The 15919-nt window shown below is 43.6% G+C and overlaps 1 protein-coding gene across 1 annotated transcript in view; it reads right to left on the reverse strand.

Annotated features, from left to right (window-relative positions):
- The window catches only part of CNOT10 (CCR4-NOT transcription complex subunit 10), a 69042-nt gene that overhangs the window by 43260 nt on the left and 9863 nt on the right, over positions 1–15919 (reverse strand). Inside the window, 5 exon segments of the mRNA XM_043966716.1 lie at positions 1967–2044; positions 2047–2103; positions 2106–2115; positions 2240–2401; positions 2949–3043. Coding sequence (XP_043822651.1) covers positions 1967–2044; positions 2047–2103; positions 2106–2115; positions 2240–2401; positions 2949–3043 — 402 coding nt within the window.

Below are 15919 nucleotides of genomic sequence, written 5' to 3' on the forward strand. Positions count from 1 at the left end.
GCAAGTCACTAACCCTCACTACCGCGCCAAAAACCACCACCACCACCACCAAAGTTCTCCTCCTTTGTATGGAATCACTAATACCATCAGTTTCATATATGAAACAATACAAATTTTCTCTACATATGAAATTACAGCCAGTTGGAATTTCCTACTTTTTAAATTTCCAAGTGGAGAATAGCAGCATTTCCCGTCACACTTGGTCTTTGTCCAGCCTTCTCTTTCATCCCCTACCTCACAGAAAAAGTTCCCAGCTCTTCTTTGCATTGGGTGTCTTACTGCTATTCCACACAGCAAGCAGGGAAGTTAGGTGATAAGTTCTGGGCTCCTTCCCTTTGCCCCACCTGATTTGTCAAGGGTCCCCACAAGGACTCTGCGTGCCCACCAAAGGGTTCAGAGACTCCTCCCTCAATGCCTGAACAAGCTCTCTGAGACCACATGTCAAAGCTGCAAAGAGTCACCAGCCATGACCCATCAACCCATTTTCAGGAAGTACTCAAAGATAGAAGAAAAATTTTTAAAAACCCCTCACGTTTTCAGCTTTCCATAAAATTGTCCTGATAGAAGGCAATGCCTTCATATCTTTTAAAAACCTTTTCTAGTCCACTGGAAGTTTGTTACCACAATGATTCTCAGTTTAATTCAACTGAACTGACATTTATTCAAAGTCTACTTTTTTTAACTATAGTTTAAAAATTTTTTTCCCCAATTCCATTGTAAAAACAATTTTTAAATTTCGTTTTTAAAACTTTGAGTTCAAATCCCTCCCTCAATTGAGAAGTCAAGCAATCTGATCTAGGCTCTGCAAAAGCTACCATTTTCAAAGCATTTAGCTGGGTGCTAGGGACAGGGAGACTATTATTACATCCGTCCCTTTACAAACCAGCAGGAGACAGATAATATGGGCCTGAATCCTTTACATTTTGCAAAACTTTACTCAAATACAATACAGATAGAACATGGTGAGCACATGAGAGATGGGAAGAAGTCTGGAGAAGGTGAAGAAGAGGGAAGGCTTGCTCCCTACACAGTGGGACAGGGCAAAGGCAGGGCAGTTGGCGGGAAGCTTGAATAAATGTTTGTTAATTGATCAACTGACTGCTTGAAAGGACCTGGAACGCCAAGCAAAGGAGTTTATTGGGTAGGTAACTGGGACCCACAAAAGGCTTTTCAGCAGAGGAATGACATGACCAGATCCACAAAGACAAATTCATATGGCAGCAGGATCAAGGACTCACTAGAGGGAGAAGAACTTAGAGCATCTGCCACGATGAAAAAAGCAATGAAAAGCCATAGTGGTATCCCAGACATATGGTCCTCAAGCCTATACGAGGGCAGTGGGAAAGAAAAGGAGAGACAGGAAATACTACAATAATAGAACTGACAGAATTATCAACAAATTAGATGTTGGAAGTGAGAGAGATAAGGTTCCACACAGGTGGATCAGACATAAGAGAAAATAAAGTCAGAAAGATGAGCAAGTCTGGGGATCCAGTTAAGTCTTATTTTAGGCATGTTTGAGTTTGAGAGGCCAGTGAGACAGCTAAGAGGAAATGTGGGAGCTGGGGCTCAGCAGAGATGCCAAGACATGGGGTACACAGCAAGAAAGAAGAGCCAAGAGTACATCAACATCAAGGGGTCAGAAAGAAGAAAGCCTAGGAGCCTGCAAAGGAGACAGAGAAGGGACAATTAAAGAGATAAGAGAATAACCAAAATGTCCTAGTAAAAATTATTCAAGAATTCAATGAATTAAAAAATGTAAGTCAAGGGGCAGCTAGGTAACTCAGTGGATAGAGCACTGGCCCTGGTTTCAGGAGTACCTGAGTTCAAATCCAGCCTCAGACACTTCACACTTACTAGCTGTGTGACCCTGGGCAAGTCAGTTAACCCCAACTGCCTCACCAAAAAAAAAAAAAAAAGTCAGAGAAAATGTGCACACAATGACTTGCTTCAATCAATAACATACCAAAAGGCTCTATGAACTGGTAGAGTTCTCTCCGACTGATAGTGGCTTCAGTGTGCTGGCGCAGGTGATAGAGGATACAGCTTGGTTATAGTAGAGCATGCTATTTTCGACATCATCTAAGCCATCCATTTCTTCACAGCTGAATGGACCTGAAAAACCAGCCCGTGACACTTTCTGACCGACAATGGAAGACAAGAGGCAGCGAGCATCACTGGAGCAGCCCTGCGAGAACAATGCTGAGCCGTGCCAGGCAAATGGGCCGCGCTAGCATACCTGATTCTTCAGCTGGTTCAGTGTCGTTCTCAAGTGATCGGGTGGTTGTCTGCTCGTTTTTACAGAACTCGCACTTGCTGTGTTCAGAACGATCTTGTAGTCATCTTTATTGATGTCCTGCAGGCAGGCCAGGTGCTGGAGGCACGTATCATAATTCCCAGCCTACAAAGGGCACATACAATGACTTATATTCTAACCTCTTAAACTACGAATCTCAAAAATTTTTTCATTTGCATTGTGACAGGACAGTCCCTCAGATTAATGAAAAAAGATGTCAGTCACCAGCCCCTGCTATTCAAAGACACATTATTAAGCCATATCTGTGGTTTCTGTTCCAAGAGAAATGATGAGTCTAAACTCCCAAGGGGTAAAACCCCTGACACTTCTAATATGGAAAATGCCAAAAGTATATACCATCCTCAATGGGCCCAAGGCAGGCACTGAATTCAAAGAAATTCCAATTCTGCATTTGAACAAAAAGTTCAAAAGCCTATGGAAAACAAACGTCGGAGGAGTTATTTTGGTTTTGTGCGGGCAATATGACGAAAAAAGTTGTTCCTCCAAATCCTTTCGATGGTCTTAAAGAGTTCAAATTTCCCCAAAACAAAAAACAAAAGTATGGGATTTCTCGTATGCTTAACAAAGATGATATTCCCAGAAGCAACAAAAAATTTCTAATATGAAAGAAGTTTCTCAAAAGTGTTCTTACCATGAATGCTTGAAAAGCATTGCTTGACAATTCCTTCTCTTGATCAGTGATCCCAGAAGTAGAAACTGTTCCTTCATGTTTCTCTGTTCCTTGATCTAGAAACATACAATTTAAAATATTCTTTAGAAATCAAACACATTCCCAGATTTTTATTAAAAACTTTGCTTAAAAAAAAAAAAGACTTTGCTCTCTACTTTACTCCCTTCCTAATTACAGTCCTGATGACATTTTACAAGTGGCGCTCTCTATAGTTAATCACTTGTAAAAATGAAATGAGAAACCACTTCCCTTTTCTCAAGTTAGTGGTAAAACACAATGAAATCTTACCATCCCTTAGTTTTGGAAGCTAAAACTTTCTCATGATAAGATACTAATGATAAGAGAACATTGTATTCTATGAAAAATATTTATAATGTTAAATCTACAACCAACATAGATAATACATAGGCCCTGCCCTCAAGAATCAAAAATTTGTTGTTCAGTTGCTATGCCAACAGAGAGCCATGCTAGCTCCTAAAGTCATTTCAAATCATATGGTTTGAGGGGCAGAACCTCATGACTTTACAAATGAGGATAATGAGGCATAGAAAAATTAAATGAAAAAAATCAGGGCATGTTAGAAATGGAAGACCCTCCCTACTGGGGAAACCACTTGTACTTCAACTTTTATCAGCAGGGGGAAAAATAAGGCCCAAAGTGAAACCATGGAAAAATTACTTAAGCTTCCACAGTTTAGTGACAACATAACACCAAGTAATGTTGTCATTTTCACGAGTTGAACGAAGAACCTGTCACTACAGTATTTTTTCTTTTTCAAGACACCCCCCACCCCCACCCCAGGTTAGAATTTTAAAAAAAATCTCAGGAAAACAAAATCCAAGAACTCTGCTCAAGACAAGGAACCACATGACGCCAAAACATTTTTTAAAACTCTATCACAAACCACTACAGCCAGTTTTTAGCCTCTCTCAGTAACTGAGCACACTCCCCAGCTCACATTAGGTTTTTACAGATCAGGGGTAACCTATATTTTGGTGGAATGATTGTTTGGCCTAAGGGAACCTTTCCCCCTATTTTCAACCCTTTGGAATTTTGAGCCTTGATGTTAGATGAGTGATAAGAATCTAAATCACTCTTTGGAGACAACAAGCTTCTGGAGTGTGGTGTTTTTTTAACTTCAAACCCCTTTCTGTCAGTAAATCATGTATTAGTGCCTATAAGGCACGATTACCCAGCTTATTTTACAGATGAGGAAACTGAGGCAAACAGGGTGAAGTGACTTGCCCAGGGTCACACTGCTAGTACGTATTTCAGGTCAAATTGGAACTCAGGAAGAGGAGTCCTGACTCCAGGCCCAGTGATCTATCCCACTGCACTACCTCGCTGCCCCATATCAATTAACTATTATCCATCTACAAAGTTATGTGCACCCCTAACTTCTCCCTAGAGCTCCAGTATAGTATTTTTATCTTCTTACTAGAGATGGTCATCTCTAATAGGCACCTTTGCTGGCACCTAAAACTGGACTCATTTTCTTCCCTCTAAAATTTATCTCACCTCTAATTTCTTTCTATTCAAGAGACTATAGATAATCTCCATCATCTTCCAAGCCTTAAACTTGAATCCATCTTTACCACTTTCTTACCCTAAGCACACAAATCCTATTGTTTCTATGCCTTCTCAAGTGGCTTGTCCTTTCTCAATGTAGACATGAGGGCGCAGGCTCCCATTTCTTTTCTTCATGGACAAGGAATGTCCAAATTTTAAAAATCCAGACTCTAGTCAGTAACAAAATCTTTGAGCACACAATCTTGACATCAATTTTACTCATTTGGGGCAGCTAGGTGGCGCAGTGAATAGGGCACCGGCCCTGGAGTCAGGAGGACCTGAGTTCAAATCTGACCTCAGATGCTTGACACTACCTGTGTGACCCTAGGCAAGTCACTTAACCCCAACTGCCTCATCAAAAAAAAAAATTTACTCATTTACAAATTGTATCTATATGTTCTGCTGTACCAACAATTATAAAGAGGTACATAACACATTCTGAAGTATGAAATAATGCTAAATTAATATTTTGACACTTTCATTTATTAATGGTAAAAAAAATTCCCTCTAAAATATTATTACAGTAATAGAATTATGTTTTGTTATTTTTCAGGATCTTGGTTTGACATTTTGTAATACAGCAATTAGAAGGTCTAAGTTTCAGGGGGCAGCTAGGTGGCGCAGTGGATAGAGCACTGGCCCTGGAGTCAGGAGGACCTGAGTTCAAATCCAGCTTCAGACACTTAACACTTGCTGTGTGACCGTGGGCAAGTCACTTAACCCCAATTGCCTCACCAAAAAAAAAAAAAAAAGGTCTAAGTTTAATTTCGTTTAATACTGGGGTTTTTTTTGGTTTTTGCAGGGCAATGAGGGCTAAGTGACTTGCCAAGGGTCACACAGCTAGTAAGTGTCAAGTGTCTGAGGCCAGATTTGAACTCAGGGAGTCCTGAATCTAGGGCTGGTGCTCTATCCACTGTGCCACCTAGCTGCCCCAATACTGGGTTTTAATAACTATCTTTGCTTTAAAAAAATTTTAAAAGGACACACCTCTCAGACCAGAGCCCCATGGATGCAAATGGAAGAAGAGCAACTTTGGTCAAATTTACAAACTCTGACACTTCATTTTCCAATCCTACCCAGCGATTAGACAGAGGATTTGGTGAGATTTAGCTAGTGAATTCGCAGCTTCCCTGATGTCAATCCACTGTTTTTGTAAACTTCCTGGAAGGTGTTTCATTTTTATATTGCTAACAGATGGATTCAAAACCCATGAAATTCATTACCTGGAAGATGTTTAGACAAATTAGGAAATTCTGTTTCCAAGTATTAAAATGTGCAGATATGGATGTTCTGGGAAGTCATACACAGTTTTTAGTAACTCAGAGATAAAAGAGTAAGTGTTCAAGAAAGGATGGTCAATACAGACTCAAATGCTTCAATGAGGTCAAAAAAGATAAAGATTGAGAAAAGTTCATTAAATCTGGCAATCAAGAGATCACTACAAACTTTGGAAAAAGCCATTTCCTTTCCATGAGGAGTAATGGGTGAGGAGGAGCCTGAGGCTGGGAGCCTGGCATCTGCTGATGTAGTGGCTCATTAATCTCAATGAAAATTGGGGGGGGGGGGAATGAAGAAGGATCTCAAACCACAAGCAGTCACCTGAGTTGCTGCTACACTTCACACCTTCTTCCTCCCCCACCCCCCCAAACCCTCTGGGGGATAAGAGTGGGAGGAGGAACATGGGCTGGAAGTCACCAACTACAGGCTCCCCGTGAGACTTTCTAGGCCTGCCATGCACCTCACAAAGCACCTGGAGCACTTCGGGGATTCCCCACCCACTGTGCAGCTAAACTCTTATGGTATTCTCTCCCACCCTTGAGAGCAGATGGTCTCATTTTTCTGTATCTCCAGTGCTTAGCACACATTAAGGACGTGATGGTTGGTTTTCCAGTCCCTCAATGGGTAAAGCAGTTGTACTGGAGACAAGAATGACCCTTTAGGGTCTCACTTTGGGGACCTGTAGCTCAGAGCTTTCTAGATGTCCTTCCTGCATCAAATCTCTGACCCCTTCTGAACACACTTGCTTCCTTCTCCTGTCCTGTCATTCAGGTGCTTTCCCCCATTATCTTCTCCTTCATCCCTGTCTCCTGGCCAAGTCCAACTCAACCAGGAGTGGCCCCCTCCTGCCCCTTCTTCAGCTGCCTCCCCTCCCCTCCCTCTCCTCCTCACTCACTGTCACTTCTCCATTCTCTCCCTGTCTCCTGGCTGCTTCCCCACTGCCTACAAAGGGTAGAAAAGCTCCCACGAGCCATCTTCCTTATCTCAGCTCCGTTTTCTGACGACGCTCTCTGAGAAGGTGAGCTACAATTGGCACTTCCACTTCCTCTCCTCTCACTCTCTTTGGAACCCCCTTCAACCTTCCTCCAGCGTCCTCATCCAGCCAAACTTCCTCTCTCCAGATTTATGAATGATTTCTTAATTGCCAAATCCAAAGGCCTTTTGTTGATCCCTCCCCTGCAGCCTTAGCCTGTCCATCTCTCTCTCTGATATTCTCTTCTCTTACCTGACCAATCTTTGGTCTCCATCAGAATCTTCACTCAGGGTTCACCTATTAGGCAGAGCTGCCCCCAAAGCTCTGTCCTGGGCCCTCTTCTCTTCCTCCAGACTGCCTTGGTGACCTCATCAGTTCCCTGAATTCAATGATCATCTCTGTGATGTTTAAAATCTAGATTGTGTGATTGCCTTAAATGAGAAGCTTCAGCACCAGATCTATTTATCCAGTCTTAACCTCTCTCCCAGTCCCCAGTCTTGCATCTTAATTGGGTTTCTTAGAGATATCTTAAACTCAACATGTCCAAAACTGAACTCACTGTCTTTTGCCCCCAACCCCCCCCTCTTCCTATTACTATCAAGGGCACTGCTATCTTCCCTGTCATCCAGTTCTCCTCGCTCTCTCACCCCTCATAGCCAATTAGCCCTTCTCTCCTCTAATGGAACCCCCAGCTCCTTGCAGGCCCTCACTATCTCCCTCCTAGACCATTGCAAGCGCTCACTTGGCTTCTCTCTCCACTAGCCATCAAAATGATTTTCAAGTGCAGATCTGCCAATGTCACTCCCTGGTCCATCAGCTCCCAGATTGCACAGCAAACCCTCACTGGCTCTCACAGGCCTCCATCACCTGGCCCCTTCCTAGCTCCCCAATCTTCTTGTACCTTCCCTTGCCCGGCCATGTGTTTGGTGACCCAGTGACACTGGCCTTTCTCTTGTCTCTCTGCGTCCTCCCGGGCTGTCCCCCACACCTGGAAGGCTCTCCCTCCTCATCTCTGTCTCCTGGCTCCCCTGATTTTCTTCAGACCTCAGCTAAAATCCCTCCTCCCTAATATCAGTGCCTCCCTCCTTAATATCAGTGCCTTCCCCGCTAATGGATCCTGTATTGATCTTGTTTACCCAGAATCCTTTGCAGGTTTTCCTACCTTGAGGGCAGAGCCTGGTTTTGCCTTTGTTTCCCCAGGACTGACTCCATAACCTTCAGTGGCTGCTCACTGTCATATTCCACACCACTCCCCTTTCAATATTCTTCAATCTAGCAAAATTGGGTTATTGTGTGTGTCTACTCCCTCCCCACCCTGTTCTCCCTTCTCTCATCTCATTGACCTGACCTATGGCATTCCTCATATTGGGAATGGATTCCCCTGGGCCTTGCCTGTTCAAGGCCCAACTCAGCCGCCACCTATCCCACAAAGCTCTCCCAGAACTTCTAGATGAAAGTAATCTCTCCCTTGCCCTTATTCTGTGTCCCCTCACATCACAGTACATCCTCCTGGAGAGAAGAGACAATGTGGTATTAATATCTGCCCTTGTATTCCAGGTGTCTAACAGCATCTTGAACATAGCAGATGCTTCACAAACATCTTGTTGAACTGGAGCCTACAGTTGTTAAAAATAGATTCAAGGGGGCAGATAGGTGATGCAGTGAATAAAGCACCCATCCTGGATTCAGGAGGACCCGAGTTCAAATCCAGCCTCAGACACTTGACACTTACTAGCTGTGTAACCCTGGGCAAGTCACTTAACCCCCATTGCCCTGCAAAAAAAAAAAAATTCAAGGCCACCCAAAGGTCACTGTCTTCCAACCACTTCTGCTCAAACCTCCACATAAGTTCTCAAAAACAAGCCCCAAGTCCTGTCCAGAATGTTTTTCTTGTCCTTCCCACACGTGCTGATGCCACAGTAACGATGCACTGAGTTATAAGAATCAGTGTTCCAAACACAGGGACAACAGTGTGGGTCAAGTGTCTGGCTTCTATTATAAATGAAGCTCTGGATTTCCCAGACCATTAACTCCAATACTATCTGGGGGGGAGGATGGCTCAGCAGCTCGGTTTGTTGGGAGGTCACTGACAACAACTGCTATTATTCTTTTTGGACTCATCTTTTCCTCTCCTTGTATTCCATCAGGTTCAAGTGCTCCAAGCCCCTAAACTCATGAACGCACCCATAATGAATGCCTGCCTCACTCTGATGTATCAAGGAACTCTGCTTATCTGGCAGACAAAGGAAATGATGACCCTTTTCCTCCACCAAGAAGAAGGGATTCCTTAACTCAAGTGTTTCTCCCCCTGAGTTCAGGAGTACAAAGGGCCTTCCTCTACCGATCATGGTGAGAGACAGTCACATTTAGGATCCCCAAAAGCACTTGATTAGTCACTAGCCAATTTCACAATTTCTCCTGGTCTATGCCTTAGTCTTGTCAGTTCCTATGGTTAATAGTGACTGGAGTACCACTCAGGTCTAAACAGGCTGTTGACCTAAATTAATTAATTCATTTAAAAAGATGTTATTAGGGGCAGCTAGTTGGCTCAGTGGATAGAGCACCGGCCCTGGAGTCAGGAGGACCTGAGTTCAAATCCAGTCTCAGATACTTAACACTTACTAGCTGTGTGACCCTGGGCAAGTCACTTAACCCCAACTGCCTCACTTAAAAAAAAGAGAGAAAAGAAAAAGATGTTTATTGACCTCCTGAATAAAGGCTTGAATTAAATTAATCACTCTGCAAATTAGGATTTTCTTTAATTTTTCATAATTCCCCATTTGATTTATATCAACTGGAATAATAAAGATTTAATCAAAATTTGTTTGTTACAGTTTAGAAAAAAAGCAACTTAATTAGCCCTATGAGCAATTATATTTTTCCTCTCCCATTCTAGTAATGGTTAAAAAAAATGGCTTTCTCTAAGTGATACCTGTGCTAATAAATTTCCAAATACGATTATAGCCCTGTGAAACCTATTATCAGTGCAACTTGGATTCAACAAGCCTTTATGAAATATCTATTATGTCCCAAGTATGGAGAGGCACTGGCGGGAGGAGGGGTAAGGGGGGGGTCACAGAGACCAAAACAAAAATCAGTCTCTGTCCAAGAACCTTACATCCTACTGCGGGCTTGGGCAAGACACACAGAAAGAAGTAAATATAAAATCTATTCAGATACAAAGTAATTTCAGGGGAAACCAGTAACAACTGGGAGCATTTGAGCAGAGCCTTGAAGAGAGTAAGAGATTTATTTCCAAGAGGCAGAGCATTACAGAAAGGACCAGGGCAGGAAATGGAATGCAATGTCAGGAAAACAGCAAAGAAGCCAATGTGGCTGCCAGAGGCCATGTGTGAAGGGGGGTAATGCTTAATCAGCCTGGAAAAAGAAACAGCATCCAGGTTTAAAAGGGCATTTGATGCCAAAACTGTGGAGACCATATTTGATCCTCAATACAACAGGCAGCCAAAGAAAAGTGGGACTTTTGGAATATCAATTTGACAGCTGTTTGGAGGCAGGAGACCAATTAGGAGACTAGGCAATGGTCCAGATGAGAGGGGATGAGAACCCGTGCAAGTAGAAAAACGAAGATGGAGAAGAGCTCTGGAGGGAGAATCGACAGAACAGAACCAATGATCCAACATGCTGGTGGGGAGAACAAGGATGACTATGGACACAGACCTGGGCAATCAGCACAAACAGGGAAAGATGAGGAGGAAACTTAAGAGAAAGCTCGGAGGTATCTGACCTTGCTCCATCTGGAGGCCCTAAGGAACATCCCAAAGGACACTCTCCCTCTTCTGCTCACCTCCTGGCTTCTGTAAGTCCCAGCTCAAATCTCACCTTTCAGAGGAAGCCTTTCCCAACCTCTTCAGGCCACTGCCTTCCCTCTCTTAATTATTCCCACGTATTCTATATGTAGCTTGTCTGGACAGATTTACTTGTTGTCCTCGCCATTAGATGAGATAGTCTTTCTAGGCAGGAAACATCATTTGCCTCTTTCTATATTCCCAACACTTAGCACAGTGCCTGGCACATAGTAGGCACTTAATGAAAGCTTACTGACTGACTAACCACCAGGTAGCTGGAATATGAGACTGGAACTCAAAAGAGTTGGCCAAGGGCTGGGTTTTGGGTCACCTGCATAGAGATGACAGGGACACCCAAAGGAGATGAGATCACCAATATGGCCCAAGGGTACACATACACAGAAAACGAAATCACTACAGTCATGGAATTTACTGTACCGCCAGAAAAAATTAATATAAAGAATTCAGAGAAACTTGAGGTGAATACAGAATGAAGCAGGCAGAACTAAAGGAGAACAACCAGGAAAACAGAAAGAAAAACAATGAAAGATTTCAGAACTCTGATCAAAGCAAATATTAATCATGAGGTTAGGATGGTCAGGATTTGATAAGTCAAATGTGCAGAGGTGGTGGAAAACAGGTGCAGAACACGACGTACATTCGAAGAAGCTGACCATATGCAGCTTCTTTTGACTGTACCCGTTTGTCATTTGGGAAGTGAAAACAACATTAAAGACGGTCAATAAAACCTTAAAAGTAAAAAGGAAATGAAGAAGGAACAATCAAATGGGTGGGGGAAAGAACCAGAAGAGAGCAGGGTTACAAGAACGAATCAAGACTGTCAAACAAGGGGGCAGCCAGGTGGGGCAGTGGATAGAGCACCGGCCCTGGAGTCAGGAGGACCTGAGTTCAAATCCGGCCTCAGACACTTAACACTCACTAGCTGTGTGACCCTGGGCAAGTCACTTAACCCCAACTGCCTCACCAAAAAAAAAAAAAAAGAAAGAAAAAGAGTGTCAAACAATTCAGAGACTGAGAAAGACAAGAGTTAGGGAAGCAGCAAGTGCTGATCCTGGAGAGAACAATTTCAGTTATGTTCCACCATGGGGGCAGCTAGGTGGCACAGAGGATAAAGCACTGGCCCTGGATTCAAGAGGACCTGAGTTCAAAATATGGCCTCAGACACTTGACCCTTACTAGCTGTAGAACCCTGGGCAAGTCACTTAACCCTCATTGCCCCGCAAAATAAATAAATAAATAAATAAAATAAAATCAATCTAGTTATGTCCCCCCACTGTACCAAGCAGTGACTGTCAATTTCTCCCCTGAAACACTCCCTTTCTGGGCTCTACTCATGGGATCAGAGCTGGGGGCCACAGAGGCCATCCAGTCTGACACCTTCACTTTACAGATGAAGACCGAGTTTCTCTATGCCTAATAATCCTCCAATGTGGCTCGGAAAGTAGCGTAAGGAAAATGAGGGAAGGGAACACACAGGATTGTGGGCAGAGCACTGGGCTGAAATACCTGGGCAAGTCACATGGAGTTTTTGTAAGCAGACAATGTAATATCAATAATAATTCTAGCAGTGAACATTTCTATAATGCTCACTATGCCCTGCACTGTGCACTTTATACTGATTATCTAACGGGATCCTCACGACAACCCTGAGAGGTAGATGCTATTATTATCACCATTTTATAGATGAGGAAACTGAGACCTGCTCATGGTCAGAGATGGTGAGTTGTTTGTGGCAGGATTTGAATTCAGGTCTTCCTGACTGGAGTTTCTACCCTGGGCCACTTAGCTGTCCCTAATTCATGTCAAGTATTTTGTAAAAAGTAAAGCACCCCATAGTTAACAACTACTTACAGACCATTAGAGCTGTTAATAATGTTTTTATCCTTTTTTTTTTTTTAAAGATTGGGTTTCCCCATCGTATCCAGACTGGAATACAGCCCAGTCTGTTGTTGTTGTTGTTTGTTCTTCGTTCTCAAAGAAGAGGACCATGACATCTGGAGGTAATGTCAAGACTTGTAGTGAACTGGCTTTAAGTGAGGGAGGCCTGTGCAAGATCACCAGCCTCACTCTTTCCTCCAGAGACATCTGGGTCCAGTGGCAAGATAAAGATCCGGATGACTGGAGATGGCCCCAGCCGGCTCTATCACATACTGATGCCACTACATACAGATCCTGCAGTCTGGGAGCTTTGGTGTGCTCCCTTTCTAACCTGGGTGAATCTACACTGTGTTGGGCACCCTGGTGTCCCCACCCTGACCTCTGAAGGTTCTCCATATGGATGCTGATCTTACTGTGTACACCCAATCAACACTGCCCATGCAACGCAGAGGTCCACCAGCCTCAGACTCCTGGTAGCAAGGGTAGCGGACATGCACCCTTACATCCTGCTGAGACTCATTTCAAGTCAAAGGCAATTAATTACTTGTGTGACTCATGTAAAGATGATCACATTTATATTGGTGACTTTTACACGTTTCCCAATTCAGTTCACTTACTATGAACAAAGCATCCAGTGGTAGAGTCTGGGGATATAAAATCAAAGATGAAACCTTCTTCAAGTAGTTTACAGTCTTTTAGGGCAGAGGTGTCAAACTTGTCCCAGACCAGATTTAAATGCAACTGTGAAATGTTTAACAAAATAAATAAAAATAAAATGCAACACTGATGATGTTCACTTGTGGTTTTCTAAGTCAACCACACGAGGAAGAAAGCTAACAACACTGAGGGAGGGGGAGATGCTGGGAAAGGTTTCCTGTGGGAGATGTCCCCCAACCCACCAAGAGCCTTGAAAAAGGCTCAGGATTCTAAGACAGAAGAGTGAGTGAGGAAGGAGAGAGGCAGGAGATGCAGCACTCAGTCTGGGGAAAAGCTAGTAGTAGGCTGGTCTGACTGGAATCCATGGAAATGCTGCCTGAAGCCACACTGTGGGGGGTGGGGGTATGCATCTAGACACATCAGGGAGGTACTGATTCCACAGATATGAGGACCTTGGAAGCTACACGAAGGGCTGGCTGGGGAGAGGGAGAGGGAGAGGGAGGGAGAGAGGGAGGGAGAGAGAGAGAGAGAGAGAGAGGGAGGTAGACTGACAGCTAAAGGCCAAGTCTATGAACTGGGTCGGGCGGGGGTTGGGGGGGGGGCGGTGAAGAGCAGAGGAGGCTCTGAGGCTCAGCACAGGGGCTGAGAAGATGGTTATGCCCTGCATTTGGAGAGGAAGATAATGAGCTCTTTCTTTTTATTTTCTTTTTATTTATTTCTTTATTTATTTGCTAAGGCAATTGGGTTTAAGTGACTTGCCCAGGGTCACACAGCTAGTGTTATTATTATTTTTATTTGAGCTCTTTCTATAGAAGGCTTGAGATGAACTTACATCAGTGGAGAAATGCCCAGCAAACAGCTGGTAATCCAGTAGCAGTAAAGTCCCTGAGGGAGGAATGGGCTCAATTATCAGCCTCCAGATTCAGTGCTTTCCCCACTCAGTTATCGAATCACCATTTAGTTCTAGCCTCCCTCCCATTTTGCAGAAGAGAAGCAGGTGGGGCTGTGAACAATGCCCTGGGAAGGAGAGTTCCTGCTGTACAATGATGGGCAAGCCACTTTGAACTTTCCTGGGCCTCAGTTTGTTCATCTGTAAAATGGGTCCCAAAAAAAGGGCTGAATGTCCTTCATGGATCGTCTGAGTCTAAAGATAAAAGGACAAAACGTACACTATGTTTCTGAAAAGTCACTGAGTCAGCAGCAAAGTTCAAGTCAAGCTGCTCACTTTCAATCCACTGCTTGCTTTGCTAATCTACTCTTTTCCAGTGCTTATTTAGTCAAGAATAAGAGAATAATGCCCCCAGAAAATACTGTGGCACAGCAGTTTTCATTACCTTTGGCTTGCATATTACTTTGGAGTAGACCATTTATCCTACCCATTCCCTCTTTCCTACTTCAAAACAGAAAAAGCTGGCACTAAATTATTATTTGGGTCACTATTTAAAATATATGCATTAAGGGGGCAGCTAGGTGGCACAGTGGATAAAGCACTGGCCCTGGAGTCAGGAGGACCTGAGTTCAAATCCAGCCTAAGACACAACACTTACTAGCTGTGTGACCTTGGGCAAGTCACTTAACCCCAATTGCCTCACTCCCCCCCCCAAATGCATTGATGTATGGCCTTTCAGATTCCAATACGAGTAGAATCTACTTTAAAATAGCAAGTCAAGTCAACCAGCATTTATTAAACACCTACTATGTGCTATGCACTGTGCTTAGCACAAGGGTTACAAAGAAAGACAGGACAGGCTCTGCCCTCAATGGTGGACACAAGTGGAATAGTCTAGCAGGAGAAAAGGGTCTAGAAGAGAGCCTTGGGCAGGGCCATCACTGCTAGCAAGTAATGGAAATCCAGCAAAGGCAACAGATGGGGAGAGGTCAGATATGAGTCACATTTTATTCCACAGCCAGACCACCTTGGCACCTTTCCTCACTTTGACAGTTTCAGGCATACAGTCCTCTCATGTAAGCTGTGTAAACATCTTATCTGAAGATCTTCTGGACTATAGAAAAAGTTATCTGGCTTGCAACCAGCGTGATTTCACAAATAGGTAATTCTACTTATTATTTGTGAAGCTAAAATGCCAGAACAGGCTTTTCTTGATGCCTACATATAGGAAAAGTTTATTAGATTAGTCCCAACATGGGGAAAGAAAAGCTTCATTCATCCTTCAAAAAGCTGCGGAAGCGACCAGGGGAAAGGATCGTTTGTTCAAGTCCTGACCACTTAACAAGGAAGAGCTGATTGTTAAAGCAGAACTTTAAAGAGAACTGAAGGCTCTGGAGAGGAAAGGTAGCAGAGTCTGACAGCCTAACTCTTTGGAGAACAGATTTCAAAGGGGTCTAGAAGAGGGTAAGCAGAGGATCCCAGAGATTTTCCAGATCCCAAATTCTCCAAAGGAAATCAACCCAGTCGGAAGGAGAGGCTTTCAAGAATGACATTCTGATGATACTATTAAGATGAGGAAGAAAGTGTTTGAGGAGACTAATTTGTATTGACAGAAAATTCAATGATTATTTTAGTGTTTAAAAAGACAGGCCGGGAGCAGCTAGGTGGTGCAGTAGATAGAGCACCGGCCCTGAATTCAGGAGGACCTGAGTTCAAATCCAACCTTAGACACTTGATATTTACTAGCTGTGTGACCCTGGGCAAGTCATTTAACCGTTATTGCCCGGGAGTGGGGGGGGAGGAGAAGACAGGCCTATAGAATGGGCACAAGGCAGGTAAGCAAAGCAGTCAGAAGCCT

Source organism: Dromiciops gliroides, chromosome 5 (assembly GCF_019393635.1).
Source record: "Dromiciops gliroides isolate mDroGli1 chromosome 5, mDroGli1.pri, whole genome shotgun sequence".
NCBI lineage: Eukaryota > Metazoa > Chordata > Mammalia > Microbiotheria > Microbiotheriidae > Dromiciops > Dromiciops gliroides.